This window comes from Crotalus tigris, unplaced genomic scaffold, assembly GCF_016545835.1.
Source record: "Crotalus tigris isolate CLP2741 ecotype Arizona unplaced genomic scaffold, ASM1654583v1 scf7180000024167.7108832, whole genome shotgun sequence".
Lineage (NCBI taxonomy): Eukaryota > Metazoa > Chordata > Lepidosauria > Squamata > Viperidae > Crotalus > Crotalus tigris.
Genome location: NW_024100417.1, coordinates 2,678,872 through 2,701,513, shown reverse-complemented (window position 1 = coordinate 2,701,513; position 22,642 = coordinate 2,678,872). Strand labels below are relative to the sequence as shown.

General features: G+C 39.0%; 1 protein-coding gene across 1 annotated transcript in view; it reads left to right on the top strand.

Annotated features, from left to right (window-relative positions):
• Positions 1 to 751: 751 nt before the first annotated feature.
• The window catches only part of GNAT2 (G protein subunit alpha transducin 2), a 36,377-nt gene continuing 14,486 nt past the window's right edge, over positions 752 to 22,642 (top strand). The window contains exons 1-6 of the mRNA XM_039323115.1: positions 752 to 1,255; positions 14,081 to 14,123; positions 15,247 to 15,388; positions 17,228 to 17,385; positions 20,361 to 20,489; positions 21,154 to 21,283. Of these exons, the coding sequence (XP_039179049.1) occupies positions 1,138 to 1,255; positions 14,081 to 14,123; positions 15,247 to 15,388; positions 17,228 to 17,385; positions 20,361 to 20,489; positions 21,154 to 21,283 (720 nt within the window). The 5' untranslated portion in view covers positions 752 to 1,137. The remainder of the gene's footprint in view (positions 1,256 to 14,080; positions 14,124 to 15,246; positions 15,389 to 17,227; positions 17,386 to 20,360; positions 20,490 to 21,153; positions 21,284 to 22,642) is intronic.

Here is a 22,642-nt window from a genome sequence, read left to right as displayed (position 1 = left end):
CTGATACAATTGGAAACACTGAAATGCGAGACAGGTTCATCCCAATTCAAAATCCAATGTTTCTAGGATTAATAGTCATATTCCTTTCCTATGTAAAGGACAAAACAAACAAAAAACAAAAGCCTCCAACCCTATATCACTGTCTATCACTTCTAAGTTCATCTCGGAATCTTTGGGTAAGGTCTTTTTTTTTTTTTTTTCAATCACATCAGGCTGAGAAAACTGGGTCCTTGAGCCAGTCTGTTGAAAAGCTCCCAATGGCAATGTTCTCTGAAGATGTTCCTGCTGCTATCTTTATTCCAAGACCAGGCTGAGGCTGAGGCTGAGGCTGAGGCTGAGGCTGAGGCTGAGGAGAAGGAGGAGAAGGAGAAGGAGAAGGAGAAGGAGAAGGAGAAGAAGGAAAAGAAGGAGAAGAAGAAGACTTTGTCTAGTGGAGAGTGAGAGATGCTGCCAGAACCTGGTACACTTCCTGACTATGTGGGAGAGATCAGCAAGGGAATGTTGATAACTGCATCCGATTGCACATGCTTTCACTGCTTGGGGATAACTGCTGTTCAGTTCTACAGGATTGCATGGGGATATTGGTGTATAATTTTGCCACAAACAGATATCTTTAAGTATTAGCACATACCTTAATAGTCCTTTATTTAAGAGACCCAGGAGTACTTTTTTGTCAATAATGGTAATCCCTGGTTTGCATGAAGGGGAAAGGAGCTGCTAACAAATTCTTACATTATATAACTCTCTATTCCATGCTGCACAACTCCTCCATGTCAGTCTAAGTTCTTCTTTTCCCCGCATTAATCTTGGACATCTTGGCTTTTTATAATTGGATTTTGCAGGACATGTGACGAGATAAAAACTCCTCAGAGCTATTGTAACAAAACTGGGTTACCCTACAAGTGGGAGGGAGAAGGAGAGAAAAAGTGCAGTGCAAGAGAAATGGTTTGACTTGATGCTATCTTCTTAACAGTCTTGGACCAATAATCTGTCAGCCTACCGCTTCTAAGCACGGCACATCTAAGAAGCACCTTGTTTATCACTCTGGAGATAGAAATAGCTGAGACCAAAAATTTGAAGACCTGGAAAAAAACAGAGGAATTGGAGGGGCCAAACAAAGTAGAAGACGAAGGTGATATGGGTAGTGGAGCAAGTGCTGAAGACAAGGAACTTGCTAAGAGGTCAAAGGAGTTGGAAAAGAAGCTTCAAGAAGATGGAGATAAAGAGGCAAAGACAGTTAAGCTACTCCTATTAGGTAAGTGTAATATAACAGGCCATTTTATCTTCATGAAGAATGTCTTCTTCATTTTTTGAGGATCCTAGCATCTTTACCTTGGGTGGGGTCAACAAGTGAAAACTAGTGTAGAACTGCTCTTCCTGCACATTTTCTAAATGCTGTCCACAAAGCTTTCTGAAGTTAGACACCAGTTACTCGGTATTAGCAACAGCAGTTCAGATGGAAAAATCTTTAATTTGGTTAGATTTGGTTAGAACTAAGGTTTGGGGTGATTCTGGTATAAACAAGAAATTTAAAAAATTAGAAACTTAAATTTTCTGTTTCCTGAGACAAATTAGTATCAATGGCAGAAGACAGAACAGTGGGACAAATAACTACAGTCCATTGGTTAAAATGAGAGGTCACAGAGATCCTTTTCAGAAGTCAGGGGCATTGGATATTAAAAAATACTATATAGCTTTTCTATAATTTTTATTTTCATATATATTTACATATATTTCAGTGTATATATATATGAGCCTATATTCTGCTCTGGGAAGCTCAGGGGGGGAGGGGGGTGGGTTTTCTGGGGGGGGTTTGGGGAAGGGGAGTCTTGTTATGTCATGTTTAGTTTTTTTTCTTTTGTATATGTTGTTTTTTGTATTGTTATTTTGTTTTTCTGTAAAAATTTATAAAATTTTTTAATAATAATAAAAAAAAAGAAGTCAGGGGCACCGTGTCTGTTAGAAAAGATTAAGTATTTCCAAGAAAGATAATGTAATGCTAAGAAGTGAGGAAAGACAATAGCTTATGTTTCAGAATCGGTAAAATTCTCCCTTATGCTGAAATATTTTCCATGATTAAAAATAAAAGTAAAAGTAAAATTTTGGGAAGGAAGGAAGGAAGGAAGGAAGGAAGGAAGGAAGGAAGGAAGGAAGGAAGGAAGGAAGGAAGGAAGGAAGGATTTCATCTAAAATAGTTTCCTATACAATTGGCTCTTCTCAAATGTGTGGTGAACTTGCTATGTAATCATCATTAAATTTAATTTTTGCCCTATGAAGGAGGCATTGGCAAACAACTTCCAAAATTTTTTGCCAAGAACACTGCAGGATCTTGACCTGGCAGTCATTAGGAGTAAAAAATTGACTAAAACACACACAGACACACATCAAAAAACCATTAATTTTACCAGCAGTCCATAAGTACAGGGCATTGAAAATGCATTGACAATAGTAGTAGTAGTAGTAGTAGTAGTAGTAGTAATAATAATAATAATAATAATAATAATAATAATAATAATAATAATAATAAAGTCATAGAAAATGATAAAATTAAACTGCTCTGGGACTTCAGAATTCAAACAGACAAGCACCTGCAACATAACACCCCAGACTTAACAATTGTCGATAAGAAAGACAAAAAAGTCTGGATAGTGGACGTGGCAGTGCCTGGAGATAGCAGAATAGAAGAGAAAGAACTGGAGAAGATAACAAAATACAAAGACCTACAAATAGAAATAGAAAGACTGTGGCAAAAGCAAGCAAGGGTAGTACCAATAGTAATAGGCTCCTTGGGTGCAATCCCAAAACAACTGGAGCACCACTTGAACACCATTGGCATTGACAAATTCGCTATTAGTCAATTGCAAAAGGCGGCCTTATTAGGAACTGCTTCCATCCTGCGACGATATCTGTAATACCATCAAACATCCACATCTGCCTATCCCAGGTCCTGGGTAAGGACTCGATAGGTAGACAAAATGCCAAATCCAGTCTGAACATCTGGCTGACTGTGCGATGATCAATAATAATAATAATAGTAATAATTCAACAATACTGAATAACTCAGGACATGGCTATCAAACATCAAAAACATCTGCCAGACTATCCCACCTCCTTTATATGGATGATCTGAAGCTGTATGGAAAAACATCATCTGAAATAGAATCGCTGCTCAACACTGTCCGTATATATAGCCAAGATATTGTAATGGAGTTTGGCTTGGACAAATGTGCCACACTTACTATCAAACAAGGAAAATAGTGAAAACTGAAGGAATCAAGATGCCCCACGAAAATAACATTAAGAGTCTGGATGAGGAAGAGTACTACAAATACTTGGGTATCCTTCAAGCTGACAACATCAAGCACACTGAAGTCAAGAAAAAGATTAGAGGTGAATACATCAAGAGAGTGAAGAAGATCTTAAAATCCAAACTCAATGGAGGAAATACCATAAAGGCAATCAACACCTGGGCAATCCCAGTCATTAGGTACACAGCTGGAATAGTGGACTGGACTCAAGCAGAACTAAAAGCAATGGATAGGCAGACCAGAAAAATAATGACAATGAATCATGCCCTTCATCCACGCAGTGACATTGATAGACTTTATCTACCAAGGCAAATAGGTGGGCGTGGAATGCTACAAGTACATCAGATGGTTGAAGAAGAAAAAATGGCTTTGGAAGAATATCTGAAGAACAATGATGAAGATGCACTGAAATTAGTATATCAGGAAGGCTTACTAACTACTGGAGACACCAAACTGGCCTACAAGAAAGACCAAATGAAGAACAGAATAGAGGCATGGGAAGACAAAGCACTACATGGCCAATACATGAAAAAAATAGCTGGGAAAGCAGATAATAATAAAACCTGGCAATGGCTAAGAGCAGAAAAATTGAAGAAAGAGACCGAGGGACTAATTCTGGCTGCACAAGACCAAGCCTTAAGGACAAATGCATACAAAGTCAAAATTGAGAAGACAGCAACAGACAGTAAGTGCCGCCTATGCAAAGAAGCTGAAGAAACAGTGGATCACTTGGTAAGCTGTTGCAAGAAGATTGCACAAACTGATTACAAGCAGCGGCATGACAAAGTAGCAACAATGGTGCATTGGAAGATCTGCAAAAAATATCATTTGCCTGTAAGCAAAAACTGGTGGGATCATAAAATAGAGAAAGTCATAGAAAATGATAAAATTAAACTGCTCTGGGACTTCAGAATTCAAACAGACAAGCACCTGCAACATAACACCCCAGACTTAACAATTGTCGATAAGAAAGACAAAAAAGTCTGGATAGTGGATGTGGCAGTGCCTGGAGATAGCAGAATAGAAGAGAAAGAACTGGAGAAGATAACAAAATACAAAGACCTACAAATAGAAATAGAAAGACTGTGGCAAAAGCAAGCAAGGGTAGTACCAATAGTCATAGGCTCCTTGGGTGCAATCCCAAAACAACTGGAGCACCACTTGAACACCATTGGCATTGACAAATTTGCTATTAGTCAATTGCAAAAGGCGGCCTTATTAGGAACTGCTTCCATCCTGCGACGATATCTGTAATACCATCAAACATCCACATCTGCCTATCCCAGGTCCTGGGTAAGGACTCGATAGGTAGACAAAATGCCAAATCCAGTCTGAACATCTGGCTGACTGTGCGATGATCGATAATAATAATAATAATAAAAATAATATCTGTAATACCATCAAACATCCACGTCTGTCTATCCCAGGTCCTTGGTAAGGACTCGATAGGTAGACAAAATGCCAAATCCAGTCTGAACATCTGGCTGACTGCGATGATGATGATGATGATGATAATGATAATAATAATAATAATAATAAATGATTTATTAAATATATATGCTTCCCAACTGCTAGCAACTCTGGTTGATTTACTATTGTTGAAAATATTTAACAACAAAAAAAGTAAATAAATAAAACAAAACAAAAAGTAGCACAAGACAGAAAAACAACAGCGGCAAAGAAAACAAGCCCAGAGAGGAACAGAAAGCAAGAAAGGAGTATCACATCCTCATCAAAGGCCTGAGGAAAGAGACAGGTCCTTAGCACTCTTCAAAATACCAGTAGGGTGGGACCCATCTGAATTTTGAGAACTCTTATCCCAGAAGGCAGGCACTGCTACAGAGAAAGCATGCTTCTGGGTTCAGACAAATGGCTTTATTTAATTGGTGGAATTCAGAGGGCATACAAATTGAACTGGCCAGATAGATACTATGGGAGGTAAAGAGACCCCAGGTACCAGGTAATCTATGCCATAGAGGGCTTTTTATAGGTGGCAACTGACATCTTGAATTGCACATGGAAATAAACTGGCAACTGGTGCAGTGAAGCAGAGGTGTTCCATAGGCATACTGAGGAATGTCTGTCACTGCCTATATTGCTGGATTCTGGATCAGCTGAAGCTTCCAGATGGTTTAGACTAGAGCATGTTGCAGTAATCAAGCTATGAAGTGACCTGAGAATAAACGACTGTCTGAAGGGTCCACTCAACTTGGAAAGGAAATAACTGGCACATCAGATGAAGTTGGATAAAAGCCTTTCTAGCCATAGCTGTTCACTGAGCAGGAGCTGTGAGTCCAGGAAGACTCCCAAAGTGTGTCACCCCTCCAAGGTCAAAGCTGGAATATCCCCAGATCTGGGTGATCCAAACATCCACAGTTACTTGGTCTGGAAAGGATTGATTTGGATATGGTTTCTTCCGATCCAGACCTGGAACAGAACCGTGACAGCTTCACTTAGCTGGTTCAGAGTTGAAAGACATAACCCAATGTCATCAGCAATCAGTGGATGACCTCACCCAGAAGTTTCATATAAATGTTGAAAAGGAAAGGAGAGAAGCATGCATCACCCCACAAATGAAGGACTTAGGGGACGGTTTCTCCCTGCCTACTAACATCAAATGCAACCAGCCCAGGACAAAGGAAGAGGACCACTGTAAAACAGTGCCCCTAACCTATAGAACCAGCTTAGAAAGATACTATATTTAATGTTATTGAAAGCCTTTGGGAGTTCAAGGAGCAAAAAGACAGATGCCCGACCATCATCCCAGTTCTGTCACTGGTCATCAACAAGTGCAACTACAGCTGTCTCAATACTAAATCCCAGTCTGGAACCTGACTGAAATGTTATCTATTTCCCATCAGCTGCAGGCTGATTGCCTTCTTAATAACCTTCATCACTTTTAAGATTTGGCTGCCCAGGTAGCCAGCTCTCAGTTGTGCCTTCATGCTGTGCTTATCTCATTTGTCCTGTGAGTCATATCCAGTAACTTTGCATAATATAACATCATAACAGCAGATATGCCCTCAGTACTATCCATCTCTACTGGTGCACAATAAAAGACATGTAATTAATGCTCACTCAACTCGACTGGAACATATGTCAGAGGTGAGGTGAAAATAACAACTGCAACTACAACTCTGACTACCAGCTATTCTGGGCAGTTTACAACATGTTGGATTTTATTTCCTGTATTATCAGTGCCCTAATCCATCTGCTGAAGAATGGATATGGTAGCCAGGATCAATCAGATGCAGAAGCAACAATCCATCATCCTCTACCATCCTGAATGGCTATAATACATAATGTCTTTGGACCATCCTGTCCACCTGATGGATGCTTCAACCAATGTGCAAGGATTTTGCTGGTCGGCAACCCAGGATCATAATGCTACTGAGAGTGGAAAGGACATCTAGATCAGGGGTGTCAAACTCAATTTCACTGAGTTTGCGGTTGCCCTTGGGGGGCCGGGTGGGTGTGGCCAGAGTGGGTGCAGCCTATTTGGTGGGTGTGGATTGAGTGGGTGTGGCCTACTGAGTGGGCATGGCCAGTTCTACATCATTTGCGTCAAGAGTACCTGTTGGAGCCTGGGCAGGAGTGGGACAAATCTGAGGGTCTCTGGCAGAAGGGGATGGGATTGGGGCAAGCACCAAGGCATGGTCCACCAGGGCAAGTGCCAAGATGGCCACCACAAAATTGTACATTGGCTCCTGGCTGAGTTGGGGGGGCCGTTTCCTCACTGTTTCCAGGATGGCTTCGCAGGTCACATGAAACCACTTCATGGGCTGCATCCAGCCCCCGGGCCTTATGTTTGACATGTCTGATCTAGATGATACCTAAAAGGCACTTAAAGCTGAAAAATGCTTGGTGCTCTTCCCTCTGCTGACCTGTGCCTTGCAATAGCTGAAGATAGTTCGAGGTTCTCCCAAACCACACTACCCTCTAGTCCCAAATATGTCTGCTTCGGTGATGGAGGTATGTGAGAGGCACCACTATCATTGTGTGCTATAAACACAAATTCCAATAGAGGTAGCTCCCTTATTCTATATAGCTCCTGAACCTTGACAAAACCAGGGCACACACCTCTGCATACACACAGAGAGCTAACCGAAAGACTTGACTTCCCCAATGAAACAGGCTTTAACCAGCAGCTAGAAACGGAAATGTTCTTGAAAAATTTTTTAAAAAATGATTTTAAAAGTATCGGTATTAGGTAGTCCTCACTTAGCAACCATAAATGGGATCAGCAACTTGGTAGCTAAGAACCACTGTCCTAACTGGAAAAATCACATGACCACAAAGGGTTTATAATCTCACTTCCCCTTTGGTTGTTAAGCTGCAGACACTAAGCAAAAAAAAAAAAAAGCCTTAACTCTGTTTGTCACAAGATAGTTGTGAAGTACGCAAATGGCAATCACGTGACTGTGGAACACTATGACCATTGTAAATGCGAGGATTGGTCACAAAGTTATATTTTTAGCGCCATTGTAACTTCAAACAGTCACTGCATGGGGAAGCTAGTAAGAGAGGACTACTTGCAATGGAATGGGTGGAAGGGTGGTTTTCTCTTCTAAGACAGGGGTAGGCAAACTTGGCTCTTTTATGACTCGTGGACTTCAACTCCCAGAATTCCTGAGCCAACTATGCTATGCTGGCTCAGGAATTCTGGGAGTTGAAGTCCACAAGTCATAAAAGAGCCAAGGTTGCCTACCCCTGATCTAAGACAACTCACCATACACCCAGCTATACTGAATCAAAACTGGTAGTAAAAGTAGTAACTAAAATGAGATTGGGGATATAGAGCGAGATATTATTAGATATTATTAGTCACCACTGCTGCAACAGAAGCAACCAGTACAGGGTTGAGTCCAATGGCTTCTAGTAGCAATTTCTTCCTCTGTAGTTTGTTCTCCACTCTTTCACATGGCCAGTTAGATCTAGAATTGTTCTATCTGTCCAATGGGCTCTTTCATTCTTAAACTCAGATCACCTCTTCCCCTAACAAGTACAGGTAGTCCTCAATTTATGATCAGTTCAAAGTTACTACAGACCTGGAGGCTATTTAGGATCTTGAGTCGAAATTCCAAAGGTTGGGCTCCCATCCACGAACATGTGACCAAACTTTGGGTGCTCGACAACCAGGGCATATTACAGCTTTTTGCAGCATCCCAGAGTCATGTGACTGCATTTAAGAATGGTGTTGCTGAAAACCAGCATTTACTTCTGAGTTTGGAAAGCCATTGGTTTATTTAACAACTGCAGCATTTGCTTAACAACAATGGCAGCTACTTGACAATTGCTGTGGCAGCTTAACCACCACCAGGAAAAAGGTTGTAAAATCACGCCAATCACATGACTCACTGGTTTTACAACCATCACAAATTATGACCGTGATGGATTGGCTCCATTACATTGAAAAGTCCAGTGCTATCTATATAAGCCAGTAGCAACAAGTCTCCCTTGTTTACTGACACAGAGACAGGAGAATCAAAACTCCCCAACTGAAAGTGAGAAGACAACACTGGATGATAACTAAACCACAATGAAATTGAAAACACTCCCCCCCACACAAAGTAATTGTGTTTTTAATCTATGTCTGGAACAAAACTATCTGGGACACAGCTGTTTTTGGTTTGGTTTGGTTTGTGCATGAATTGCCCAAACCTGTCTTATTCCTTTCAGCATTCCCTTTAATCCATTAACTGATGAGTTAAAACATGGAAGCTTCATTGTAACATGGCATTACCACTTCCCTGAGAAAAATATAAAAAATTGGATTCAAGTGACTTAGAATACTGTTATTCATTTTAGTCAATGAGAGTTCAAGTTAGTAGTGATAACTTCAAGTTTTTTTTCTGAATATTATTAAATCTGGACTCAGCCCAAACTTTCATTCTTTTAAGTGTGACGTCAGAGACCTTAGTTTCTTCTCTCCAGCCACATTTTCTGCTTCCATGAAATTGACTTGTTTATGGAAACTCTCTGAGTATTAGCTTTAATATTTGCGGTACTCTTCTGATATGCACATTTCTAGGTTCTGGGTTGTCACAAATATGCTAGAATTCAGTCAGATATTATCTAGTTGCAAGTCGTAATCAAGAGCTCAGGTTCCATAAATGAATCTAGAAAGTGAATTTGTTGAATGAAAACTGCCAGCAGGTTAATTTATTTTAAAAAGTAGCACAAAGGATACTTGAGACATGGAAAATTTAGGCTCAGGTGTGTCTTCCAGCCAGCTGTATGAGTTTCTAGTGGTTTAATAGCCACCTTGGCAGCAACTGAGAAACAGAGGCAAGCAACAAGGAATAATTTTTTATGATTAGATCAAGGAAAGGGATTAGAGTGAAGGGAGTCTTGCCCAGTCTAATGTTCTCCCTATGCCAGGGGTTTTCAAACTTGGCTACTTTGAGACTTGTGGACTTCAACTCCCAGAATTCCTCAGCCAGACCTGTCTGGCTGAGGAATTCTGGGAGTTGAAGTCCACAAGTCTCAAAGTGGCCAAGTTTGAAGACCCCTCCCTATGCATTGAACTACAATCCTCATTGTCCCTAGTCACCTTGCTCAGCAGCTGTTTGTAATTTAACTTCTAATTCAACATACCTGGAGGGCAGTGATTTGAGGAAGGCTGTAGTAGGGAATGTATGAACAGAGATGTCACCATGGCTGGAGTAAAAAATCTGTGCTCTGCTTAATTCCTGGAGATTTAGAGGCCACAGTGAAGGCAGGACTGGCCTACTCTATTGCTATTGTTGCTGTTTAGCTCAGCCCACCCTAATACCTGATTTGGAAACCTCAGTAATGAAGAGATGGGGGTTGGATGAGGTGTCCTCCCATATGTAGAATGAAAAATATTTTAATCCTGGCTTCTGCTGCATGGCTTCGTGAGATAACATTATTGTAGAAACAAGTGTACCACAGTTCATGTGGTAGAAGTCACTTAGATCAGCAGTGCTGCTTGTGGAGGCAAGCAGGCATAATCAGTTCTTATGTGCCTCCTGGCAACTTGGATTCATCACAATAACAGCAGGGAAACTGGAATTAAAGTGCTTAAACTCTAATTCTAAGCAGCTTCCCGGTTTGAACTAAACAAGCAGCTTAATATGATGAGATCAAGAAATGGTGCAATGGTTGCTTAAATTAGTGAAGAGCAACAGAAGAAACATTTTGTTAAGAAAGAAGAGGAGTGTGTTTTAGGAAGGCTAGTGCTTCTAGAAAGCAAATAAGGAATGATTTGGAGTAAAAATAGGAACCAGCACTTGCAAAAATAACTTAGTCTTGCAGTTAGGAGTCACTGTGTTTTATGTAAATGCATTTCTGAATATCTATCTGTGTGCATATGATTACATTTTAATAACTTGATAGAATGTTTAATAACCCAACCTAAAGCAATGTTTTCTCAGTCTAGGGCTATTAAAACTGGAACTGTAGTTCTAGGTATAGTCAAAGACAGAGGGGAAAACATTTACAGTGCAATCCTATATACTACATGTCTATTTAAAAATAAAACTCATTAAAGTTGGTATTATCTATACAAACTCTGTGTATCAGGTTGAAACCTAAAAATCTTATTTATTCCTGTATACAAAACGTCTTGGTTATCAAAAGGCAAGTATTTCCATATAATGACAAATTACTACAGAAAATTCTAGCAGTGAATCTATATGAGCTTTTATCATCACTGGGTAGCCTCCTAGATTATTTTTATGCAGACAGAGATATGCAAATATTTCATCCATATATGTTTCATATTTCATAGAAAAAACTTTTTTGCATTGTAGTAAAGATTCTTGTAAGCAAGCTGTGTGAATAATTCATTCTGTTACAAATGAAGGTAGCACTAGAAATCATTTGGAAAACATGATCAGACTCAGCCTATATATTATCAATCTACTTCCAGGTACAGGATTTAAAAAAAGACCTTTGAACATTTATATCCCAACCATATTCGTGCTATGGTAGATTCCCACAAACCGCTCCCAATAGAAGTCGGAATTGGCCTGAATTCCCTCTAATTCCAGCTGGTGCCCACATCTAGTAAGATTGAAAAGACACTCCCAAATTTCACCATAAAGAATTACAAAGGAAAGGCAATGAGGTTGTGTAAAGAAGCTGCTCACAGTGAGCTGTCCCACATCTGATTTGATTTCCATGGTAATTTCCTCCTTAATAATTAGTGTGACTTTTTTTTTTTTAAAGGACTGTGTGTCACAGTAACTCCCACAAGCATTTTAATTTTCCTTCCTGGCATGTCATGCTGTTAAATTATGATCCTTCATCTTTTGTAAGCACATTTAAACTATTCCATTCCAGAAGACCTTCTAGAACAGTGTTTTTGAAACTTAACAACTTTTAAGGTGTGTGGATTACCATTCCCAAAACTCCCTGGTCAGTGCTGATGAGGAATTCTGGGACTTGTAGTTCATACATATTACAGTTACCAAAACACTACGGTACTTTAGAATAAGGCAGTCATAACCAACCCCGATAAGGAGATCCATCACCTTATTCCCTGAGGTTTCGGGCATCTGCAGAGAGCTTATTTTCCCTCATTTTTACCACTCTCCCTCCCAATCCTCTGATATGCTAGCATCATCATAGTTGTTGGAAAAGATGCCCAAATGCAGAATGCTGCCATAGTTCCATTTCAAGTCTTGATTACACAGTTGTCATGCAATTAAGGTCTTGTTCTGGGTATCTGGGAAGCTTTTGATGGCTCTCATTGCTTTGGCTACTATTTTCTACACTTGTTCTTTACACACATTGGGATTTTTGGCAAAATGAGGAATAAATGGACAGAAATAAATGTGGAGCAATAATGGAGGATCTGTGTGGGTTGCTAGCCATTCTCTTTTCTTCTGTAAAGAGAAATCCTTGTTTACCCATAAACCAGGAGGACCTGTGCAGGCCTAATAAGATGCTTGGTTGCTGCTCATCTTGGAAGACACTTCTCTATGTTCAAGCATTGGGCCATGAATGCTCTCCACTAGCTCTAGACTTGCAAGCACACAGGTGTGACTTGGCTCATGGCATCATAAGGTCATCACAAATTAATAGAAAGTGAAGAATCCATTTGTCATGCTTGAGTGAATCTGGAGGTCAACCCAGAGAAAAACATTTCTCTGTATCTTTAGCATGCGATAACATCAATGTTGACATAACTCTGGGTGGCACAGAAATAACTAATGTATATTAGTTATTTGTTCAGACTGGGTCCTGCCTAACAGAGAGCATCTTTAAAAACATTTGGCCTAAGAGAGGCATTTCATGTATGGGAATGGGAAAATGAAGGCTGCTCTTTCCGTAGCCTGGGCAATTAAAGGGAAGGCTCCCTTTTATTTACCACTTAAACCAGTGAGGTTTTTTTAGGCTCAGGTGATACATCCTACTAAGCCAGTGGTTCTCAACCTGTGGGTCGGGACCCCATTTGGGGTCGAACGACCATTTCACGGGGGTCGCCAAACAACACAGTCCGCCATTCCCCCCCCCTTTTCCTTAGCTGTGCTACTCCCTTTTATTCTATTGGCTTTTGAAAGCCAATAGAATAGACTCTCTTGAATAGAGAGCCCGCCAAAAGTCCCATTCCGCAAATGGTGCTACACCAGTTGAGTAGTCCTCGACTTATGACTGGTTGAGTAGTCCTCGACTTACGACCGGTTGGGGGTCGAGGCATTAAAAAGGTTGAGAACCACTGTACTAAGCTATGGTTTGTTTTAATAAATTGCTGAGCCAGATCAATGGCAGAGTTTACATTAAATCAAGATCAAACAAGTCATATTATGGCATAATGAAGCTGGTATCCACAGACTATAATATGGTTTAAAGTTCACTTGTTATGTGAAACATACTGGTTTGTGTTAACAGTATATTGCAGAAGGTTAGCCAAATGTAGTTTGTTCAGTAGATATAATACCATATTTGAGCTAAGCCAGTTTCACATGTCACCTTTTTCTAGTTTTTTTCAAGCTATAAATGTAGTCCTCAATTTACAACCACAATGAAGACCGAAATCAGAATTGATCGCCAAGCACTCTAATTTTGATCACATGACATGTGAATGCTGTGACTGGGTCTAACTCACTTTTTCGATGTCATTGTAAATTTGAACAAATGGTTGAAAGTCAAGGACTACCAACTGTTCTCCTGTAATAAGGTGTAACCTACAAGCATAAACATCAGAGAAGAATCTTCTGAGATCACTGATCATTGATCTTCCTTCACAGAAAAACATATGTTCCCCATGATGTTGTCTTTAAGATAGGCCAGTCATAAAGGCTAATTTTTCATGTTGCACTAAGCTATTATTCTATTTTTTTTTTTTTTACTTTTGCCTTGGTGCGAGGCATGAATCTAGCCATTTCTTGCAAATCATGGTGTATGATCTAGTTATAATGCCTGTTGTCTGTGCGTGGATGCTAGGAGTGGTTGAAGCATATTTGGAACTTGAATGAAGGACCACAAGAAAATCTTCAAACTTAAGACTGGGAAATTGAAGAATATTCTTGAAAAAGCAGTGGCAAGCCATTATAATATTGTTGCAAAAGAGACTACCTGAATGAACCACTAAGTCAAGCTTACTGAGACTTGTATATGGACAAGGACATTATGGTTGGCTTAGCAAACCAATTCACCATGCCCTAATAATTCATCAGTATAATAGTTGAATATATTTCCAGTTGTGATCTCACAATAATTACAGTAGGAAAGCAATACATAATTAACTCAGACCATCCTCTGTCTGCAAAGCAATTCTGACATTAAGCTGTTTTTCATTCCAGGTGCTGGTGAGTCAGGGAAGAGTACAATTGTCAAACAGATGAAGTGAGTATCCCCTTCAAGATCAGCAACCAGGAGCTCAAAAGTTAGCTGTACCCAGCAGCATTTTTAATTAAGTGTTGTCCCACATTGGTTCACGTTTATAGATACTTTTCAGATTGTTGGCAGCAGGAGTGGGCTTAAACTGATTATGGAAGGCTTAGTACACATAAAAATAGCATGTGGTTAAACCAACTGAGGACAACAAGTGGCAACTGCTTGCTTCATAAATTGATTTTGGATAGGATTAAGAGGAAATACCTTTTCATACAACAGTATGTCATGGAGCAATCAATAACTGCATATATGATTTAAAGAACTCCCATAAGGTTTAGGATGTCCCCTTTTTTAGGCTGGTGGATAGAAATGACCATTTAAAGCCAGGTGCTCTTCCTTTAGCATGGTCTTCACTAAGTTTTTTTAAATGAACTTTGTAGGAACTAAATTAGGCTTAAAACTAGAGTAATACTAGGCAAGTGCAAGCTGCATTGAAGATGGAGTGCACAATTATCCACAGCAAGAATTAATTATTGCTACAATAATCAACTGATTATTATAATTAGAGTGGCACAGCACTTGGCACTGAAATGCCTAAAAGTGCGTCAGAGTGCATAGGGGTAAGAACATGGCCTTATCAATAACACCTTCTTGGGGGAAAGTGCATTTGCTTTTACCTGTTGCATGCAAGAACTCAGATCAGAGGCTGGGCTCAGCCTTCTTCAGCAGAAACCTAATGCGCCAAGCCGATGTTTTTGATTACCCAAACTGATACTAGTACTCATAGCTTGGAACAAACTAAGCACTCAAAACCCCTGCTAGGGGAGTTGCTACAAAAAGCGGAAGTCGGTAGAAGACAGAAGAGTTGATACGGAAGTCATGATGTTGAGAGAGTTAAGAAGGAAAGAGGAGATCAGGGTTTAGACATAATAGGCTGCACCAGATGTTAACATTTCACTTAGTGAATGAGTAACAATACTCGGATTTGTTTCCAGTCCTTGTTGAACCATACAGACTCCTTGCCAAGTGGAGAATAAAATCAAAGACAAAACTAGTACTAAGGCTTTGGAATAAAATCAATGGTAGCATTCCATATTCAAGACTTGGGAGTTTTTTTCTCTTTGTACTACAGAATTATCCATCAAGATGGTTACACAGAAGAAGAATGTATGGAGTTCAAAGCAATCATATATAGCAACATACTTCAATCCATCCTATCAATCATCAGGGCCATGACTACTCTGGGCATAGATTTTGCTGATTCAGGTCGCGGGGTGAGTGTTACCAATAGCACATTATTCTTCTAACATGTGTTTCCCCTGAAAGCAATGACAATGGCTAGAAATTGGGATGCAATACAAGCAGGGTGATTGGAGGTGTCAAAAAGTGGCTGCTATTGCATAATTGAAGTCTAGATATTTTTTCTGACATTGCCTCCCACTGCACAGACAGAGCACAGAACATTTTTTTTCCTTTTACATAGGAAAAATATTTTTGATTTGATCAGGCTGGGAACAGGATTGATGTGTATGTGTTGCATATATTTGAGACAAGGAGACTGATACAAACCTTTTTAAATTTGAGTCCAAGAATGACCATGGGATGTTTAATCGATAGTCCAGAATACATATACTGTTTCACTAATTTTATTCTATGGTTTATACATATTTTTCTTATGGGTTAAAAATATAGAAAACCAAAGAATTTGTTTATATAAAAAACAAATATTGGAGGACATTCTATAAGCCTAAAAGTATACTATGTTCAGATGCAATATATAAGGATAGGATACATACACACAGTACCAGATAACATGCATCAAATACAGATGGTTTGTGGAAAACAACCATACTCCAGACTGCTTTTTGGTACCAATACAACCAGTGCCCAAAAGCTTATGCCACACAAAATCTCTTAGCCTGGAACATACCACAAGCAGAGTGAATACTGCATTTTGATGTAGTATATTATGAACCATGTGGTAGACAATGTGGTTTGTTTATGGTTTATGGTTCAGACAACTCCAGACATTTGATGAACTGTTTAAATCATGGTTCAGTAACCATGGGTGTGTGTGTTGCACAAACATGCTCATCACTTTTTTTTTTTTGCTACACAACCTAATGAAGTTAGCCCCTGGAAGTGAAGTAGGTGTGCCTAGCGCCATCTGGTGATTAAAGAAAAGTTTTGAGAGCATTATTTGTTTCCTATTCCATCAATGTGCAAAAGCTGATTCATAGAATAATTACGCCAGCACTGACCTGAGTTATTCTCAAAAGAGTCTTACCTCTTACAGTTCATAACAGGAAGTAATGTACTTTTAAAAAAGAAAAAGAGAGAAGATACTGCTGAAAATGTATAAGACATCAACTAATCCAGGAGTCTGCAACCTTGACAACTTTAAGACTTGTGGATTTCAGCTCCCAGAATTCCTCACCCAGCCAAGTCTTAAAGTTGTCAAAGTTGAACTAATCAACCATATGGTACTGAAAATATGCTATGTTGGAAGAAAGCACTACACAGATTGTGCCAGAACGGCAATACACAATAACACTTCACTAGAGGAAATACTTTTGGTAGACAAACTAGGCCCCACCAAAATTTTCTCTCTGAAAGAAGCTGATATATTGTCAAGAAAGTTATTACTTTCTTCTATTTTTTTTCTCCCCGTATGAATAACAAAAGCAATAGCACTTAGACTTATATATCACTCCGTAGTGCTTTACAACACTGTCTGGGTGGTTTACAATGTCAGCATATTGCCCCCAACAATCTGGGTCCTCATTTTGAAGGATGGAAGGCTGAGTCAAACTTGAGCCCCCACCAGGGTCAATTTCCAGGCTGTGGGCAGAGTTAGCAGCCTGCAGTACTATATTCCAATCATTGCACTACTGGGGCTCAGTGTTCTTCCTTCCACGTGCTTCTCTGCTTTGGTGTTTTCTAGTTTGATGCATGGGTCATATAAAGCCTGTCTCTGCAAGCTAGAACTTCCCAGCTGAAAACAGTGGACATCTTGTATAGGTGACCTCATAACTACATGAAGATGAGCCTTGCATTCCATATCCAGCCCCCAAGGAAACAAGATTGTGCTTATGGGCTCTGTGTTTTTATAGGATGAGCAACGGCAGCTGTACAGTTTGGCTGATTCCATTGAAGAGGGTACCATGCCCCCAGAATTGGTGACTTGTATAAAGAAACTTTGGGCTGATGGAGGAGTTCAAGCCTGCTTTGATCGAGCAGCTGAATATCAGCTCAATGATTCTGCTGCATAGTAAGTCTGAGCCAACTATTGCAACGATTGAAAGATTACCTTATTGGGAAGGCAATTAAGCCCCCTCAGAGGATTGTGATAATGAGATTGCACAAATGTCGTATCAACATAAGATATTTGTGCAATCACATTATCACAACCCTTTGTGATAATGAGATGGCAACTCCTCAACCTGATAATAGGAATTTCTCCTTGCATAGTTTGTTGTCTTTTCAAATAAAACCAGTTGTCTTGTGCATGCTTCAAAAATGATTTGGAGAAATGGTTCAGAATATGTGGATAATTAGATCAACATCTCTTTAAAACAGCTGTATGGATGCTTCAAAGAGTGTTGTGCTTCCACTTCTTAAATCCTGCCAAGAGTACTACAAAAATTTGTCCAGGCAGTAGCCAGGAGTCAATACTGACTCAAAGATAAAAAGAGAGAGACCTTTTTCAGTCTAACCTGGTTTAGAAACAGAGAGACAGCAACTCTATTGAATTTGCTTGATATCTCAGCACTTTTGATCCTGTCAGTCACCATATCCTCCTGAGCCATCTCCGTAAGTTTGGCAGGGAGAGAGTTTGGGGCAGAACCAATATACTGTGATAAAAGCAATTCCATTCCTATTTATAAGGATGGTCCTAGAGTGTGTCTCTGCTTTTTTGTGGAATAATAGCAAGTATTACATTAATCCCAGTGGGACAGACATTAGCGAAAAATGTTGTCAGTATGCTGATGATGTTAATGTTCTACTTTTCTATAGAAAAGTAGAATCAAGAGGTGTGGCATTTATTCTGGAAATTGGGGTGATATGGATGAGGATCAAGAAGTTAAGGTTGAACCCTGAAGAATTTGTTGTTGTTGTTGTTAATTGCGAAGTCGTGTCTGACCCATCGCGACCCCATGGACAACATTCCTCCAGGTCTTCCTGTCCTCTACCATCTTCTGGAGTCCATTTAAGTTCACACCTATGCTTCAGTGACTCCATCCAGCCATCTTATTCTCTGTCGTCCCCTTCTTCTATTGCCCTCAATCTTTCCCAGCATTAGGCCCTTCTCCAGTGAGTCCTTCCTTCTCATTAGGTGGCCAAAATATTTGAGTTTCAGCTTCAGGATCTGGCCTTCTAAAGAGCAGTCAGGGTCCAAATCAGATAGCTGTAGTTCCTCAGAAAGAATGGATACATAATTTTGGATGTTCTAGAGTCATCATTGCCATGGGATCCACAAGAGATTGCTGTGGCCAAAAACATCTGTTTCCAGATAGCTTGATATACCAACTTGTAAATAAGAAAAGTCCCTGCTCTATATATCCAGACCTTCTGTGAATGCTGTGTTTGGTTTTTATTTATTTTCTTTTATTCTGTCATGTTTTTATATAAATGTCCTATTATATTCTGTTTAATCTATTGTATATACTATAGTTTATTAATTGTTTAATTTACAAAACTGTACAAAGTAAAATATAAATATTAACTACAGACTACTCCAATAACATAGATAAGGCTGATCATATTTATCCTACATCCTCTATCCTCATTAGTCAATTTATTATAGTCCTAAGCTGCTTTTGCACAAGTGGGCAGATCTGTACTTTTGAAAGCATGTTGTGTATGCTTCAAGGAAAAGGCCTTCACAGTGAGCACAGAGAGAATCTAGTATTGGTTCCAGAAGGAACCCAACGCTGATCAGAACTTGCGTGGCTTTCTAAATCCTCTTCTGAAGATGCGTATTTTGACTTCTTAGGGGATAGTTGATTAAGATAAAAGAGAAAATGTTTTCTTAGATTTATTTTCAGCTTTCAATTATTGCTTTTCCAAACTCTTTAGAAAGGAAAAGATTAATAGGAATGTCATTATTTTGAAGTCAGTCAGGTAATAATTTGGAATTAGGAGAGAATTAAGGAAGGAGACATTCTAGTTAATAGTCTTGAATAAGTACAATGGAAGTTAGTGAATACATTTTTGAATAAATTATCTCACAGCCCAAGGAATTTTTGTTACTCATATCTGATTTAGGAGGAGAAAACAAGTGCTGTATGTGAAGGTACAGCCTGCTCGTTTTCCATAATGTTATAATTTTCTTTAACAATCTCAGTTAACAATGTCATTTCTGGGACTGCAAATCCTGATTATATCAGTCACTGAATTTCATTGTGCACTTGGTTTTGGGTATACATATCTGCAATATTACACGTACCTGATTGATCAGATATGATTCAAACTATTTATTTGCATAATTCTGTACTAATATTCAATTTCAAGGGGGAATTTAGCATTTTGGGAGCAAATATTGCTACAATATAGAGATATAATATGGGATGCATATACCTCCAAATTCCTACTGGTATTGCTGACTAAAAGTTGTGTCTCTTTTTGCCAATTAATATTTTGCAACAGAAGTCTACTAAACCCTTTCAGACTTCATTCCTAAGCGAATATCTTTCATATGTGATGAGCTATAGCTCTTATCTTCCCCAGCCAGCATGACAGCCAACAAGATTTATCATCCAATGTATTTAGAAGGCACTAAATTGGCAAATGCCATATTTACAAAATGTTTATGCAATTGTAAGAGCAAATAGAGCCAAATATATAAGACTATACAATACACTAGAAAACAAATGGTCAAAAATCTGTTAATCTGTTAGCCTTAACAATATAATAACTTGCAATTGCTGTGCAGTCCTAACCAAATTTGAACAGCAGAGGTTTGCCATTTCTGCTCTTGCTACATTAGCCAGGTGTTAACCAATGTTTATAGCACATTTTCCTTAACGGTATACAAAGGAAAGCAGAATATGTTGACATTAAATCATAGTAATTTCAGTTTGATATTTCTGGAAGATAGGAGTTCAAAATCCTGCTCAAGCCATTAAAACTTTAGGAAACTTTGACACAGTTCTATCAAATTATAATATAGATGGCATATGACACATGCTATTATATATTCCTACACCATGCTAAGAAATTAAATTGCATCCCATTCCTCTGTAGCTATCTTAATCAACTGGACAGGATCACCGCTGCCAACTATCTTCCCAATGAACAGGATGTATTGCGATCCCGTGTTAAGACCACAGGTATCATAGAAACAAGGTTCTCAGTCAAGGATCTTAATTTCAGGTGAGCAAAACCTGCTCTGAAATGTTAATTTTTTCTTTCCATTTTCTCCAACTAATTTTTAGGATGTATAAATCCTATTTTAGTTCTGTTTTGCCTTTCCTCCACTTGTATACACTTCAGGGTACTGCGGCATCCAGAAGTCTTTCTGCCACATTTTTTTACCTTATGTGTAAAGCTGGCCATTAGCAGCAGGACACTCTTAGGAGCAACCTTAATTCCATGTCTCTTTGTGCCCATAGCAAAAGCTTAACTTTTCAAGGTATTTCTATTTCTAATTTGATATCTATTGTTTCAAAAAAAAATTGTGTTAAATGTTTGACTGAAAAATGGAAGTACTTTTCTAAATTACATTGTCACCTTCACACCTTTGCCTAAGTAGATTGCCCCAAATTTGTGTCTTCTAGATGACTTCACGTTCAATCTCATAATCTCCAAGATCCAAGGATTTTGGAAACTATGGATTGAAACCCTACACAAGTGCAAATTGTGGGAAGTTGAATAGTTTCTTCCATGTGTATCTTTAACCAGTGTGATAGACGGCAAATACACATCCTTCTAAAGTTCCAAACATCTGTTCCTTGAAACCACATTGCTTTGGGAAGATTTTCCTCTGGTTTCAAATGTTCCAACGTCATTGTCACATGCACAGTTCTTCTTTTTTCAGGATGTTTGATGTAGGTGGGCAGAGATCAGAGCGCAAAAAGTGGATCCACTGCTTTGAAGGGGTGACCTGCATCATCTTCTGTGGCGCTCTTAGTGCCTATGACATGGTCTTGGTAGAAGACGATGATATGGTATGTTTGCTAGCTCAGACTGTATATACGATGAATGATAGTTCCAAACATATACTTGGTTCTGCTTTGAAATTCATCAGCCCCATAAAGAAAAACTTAGTTCAGTCATCCTTTCTACTTCATGCTAATAAAGAATGCCAGAACTTTATAATTGCATTAGCAGCCTGGTTACAGCCAAAGAAGGGAAAATTAAAGGAACTTAAATGTAGCCAGTCGGGGTGTTGTTGTTTTTGTTTTTTGTTGTTTTGAAATTGTGCTGCTTTCATTCAAGCCCAAGTAACAAAACAATCTGGAATAAGAATTCAATTCCTAGTTCTGCTGAAGGAGTTGCTATAAGTCAAAGTGGAATCAATTTTTGTCCAATTTCAGAAAGTCTTTGTCATTTTTAAAAAATGATTATCTCTGTAAACCCCACTGAACCATAGATAATGCAATCTTCACCAACAGCTATTTGAAGGATCATCTCCAACACACGTATAAAATATTTCAGCTATAAAAATGTTTTAGTTGCTTATTTTTCAGCAGATTGAATTGTAGATGACAGGAGGCTTTCTCTCAATAAAGTGAGAGAAGATAGCTAAATAGAATTTGCTGAAAGTAACCGCTGTTTTCTTGTAACCAGGGGAAAGACTACCTAGTATCTATAGATACAGGTAGTCCTCAACTTACAACAATTGAGCCCAAAATTTATGTTGCTAAGTGAGAAATTTGTTAAGTGAGTTTTGCCCCATTTTACAACTTTTCTTGCCACATTTGTTAAATAAATCACTGCAGCTGTTAAACTGGTAACACTGTTTATTTATTTATTTATTTATTTATTTATGAGACTTATATACCGCTTTAAGTGCAAGCACTCTCTAAGCGGTGTACACCAGTAAGCAATGTATATATATATTTACATTGCCCCCAACAATCTGGGTCCTCATTTTACCTACCCCGGAAGGATGGAAGGCTGAGTCAACCTTGAGCCGGTGAGATTTGAACCGCTGACCTGCTGAACACAGTCAGCTAAAGTGGCCTGCAGTACTGCACTCTAACTGCTGCGCCACCTCGGCTCTTCCCACTGTTGTTAAGTGAATCTGGCTTCCCCATCGACTTTGCTTGTCAGAAGGCTGCAGTGATCACATGACCTCAGGGACACTGCAACCATCATAAATGTGGGTCAGTTGTCAAGCATCCAGATGTAAATTACATGATCATAGGGATGCTACAACAGTTATAAGTGTGAAAAATGGTTATAAGTCACTTTTTTCAGTGCCGTTGTAACTTCAAAACAGCCACTAAGCAAAATGCTCTAAGTTGAGGACTACCTGTATTTCTTCTGACATGCACTTAAAATATGCTTTTGACAGCAACGAT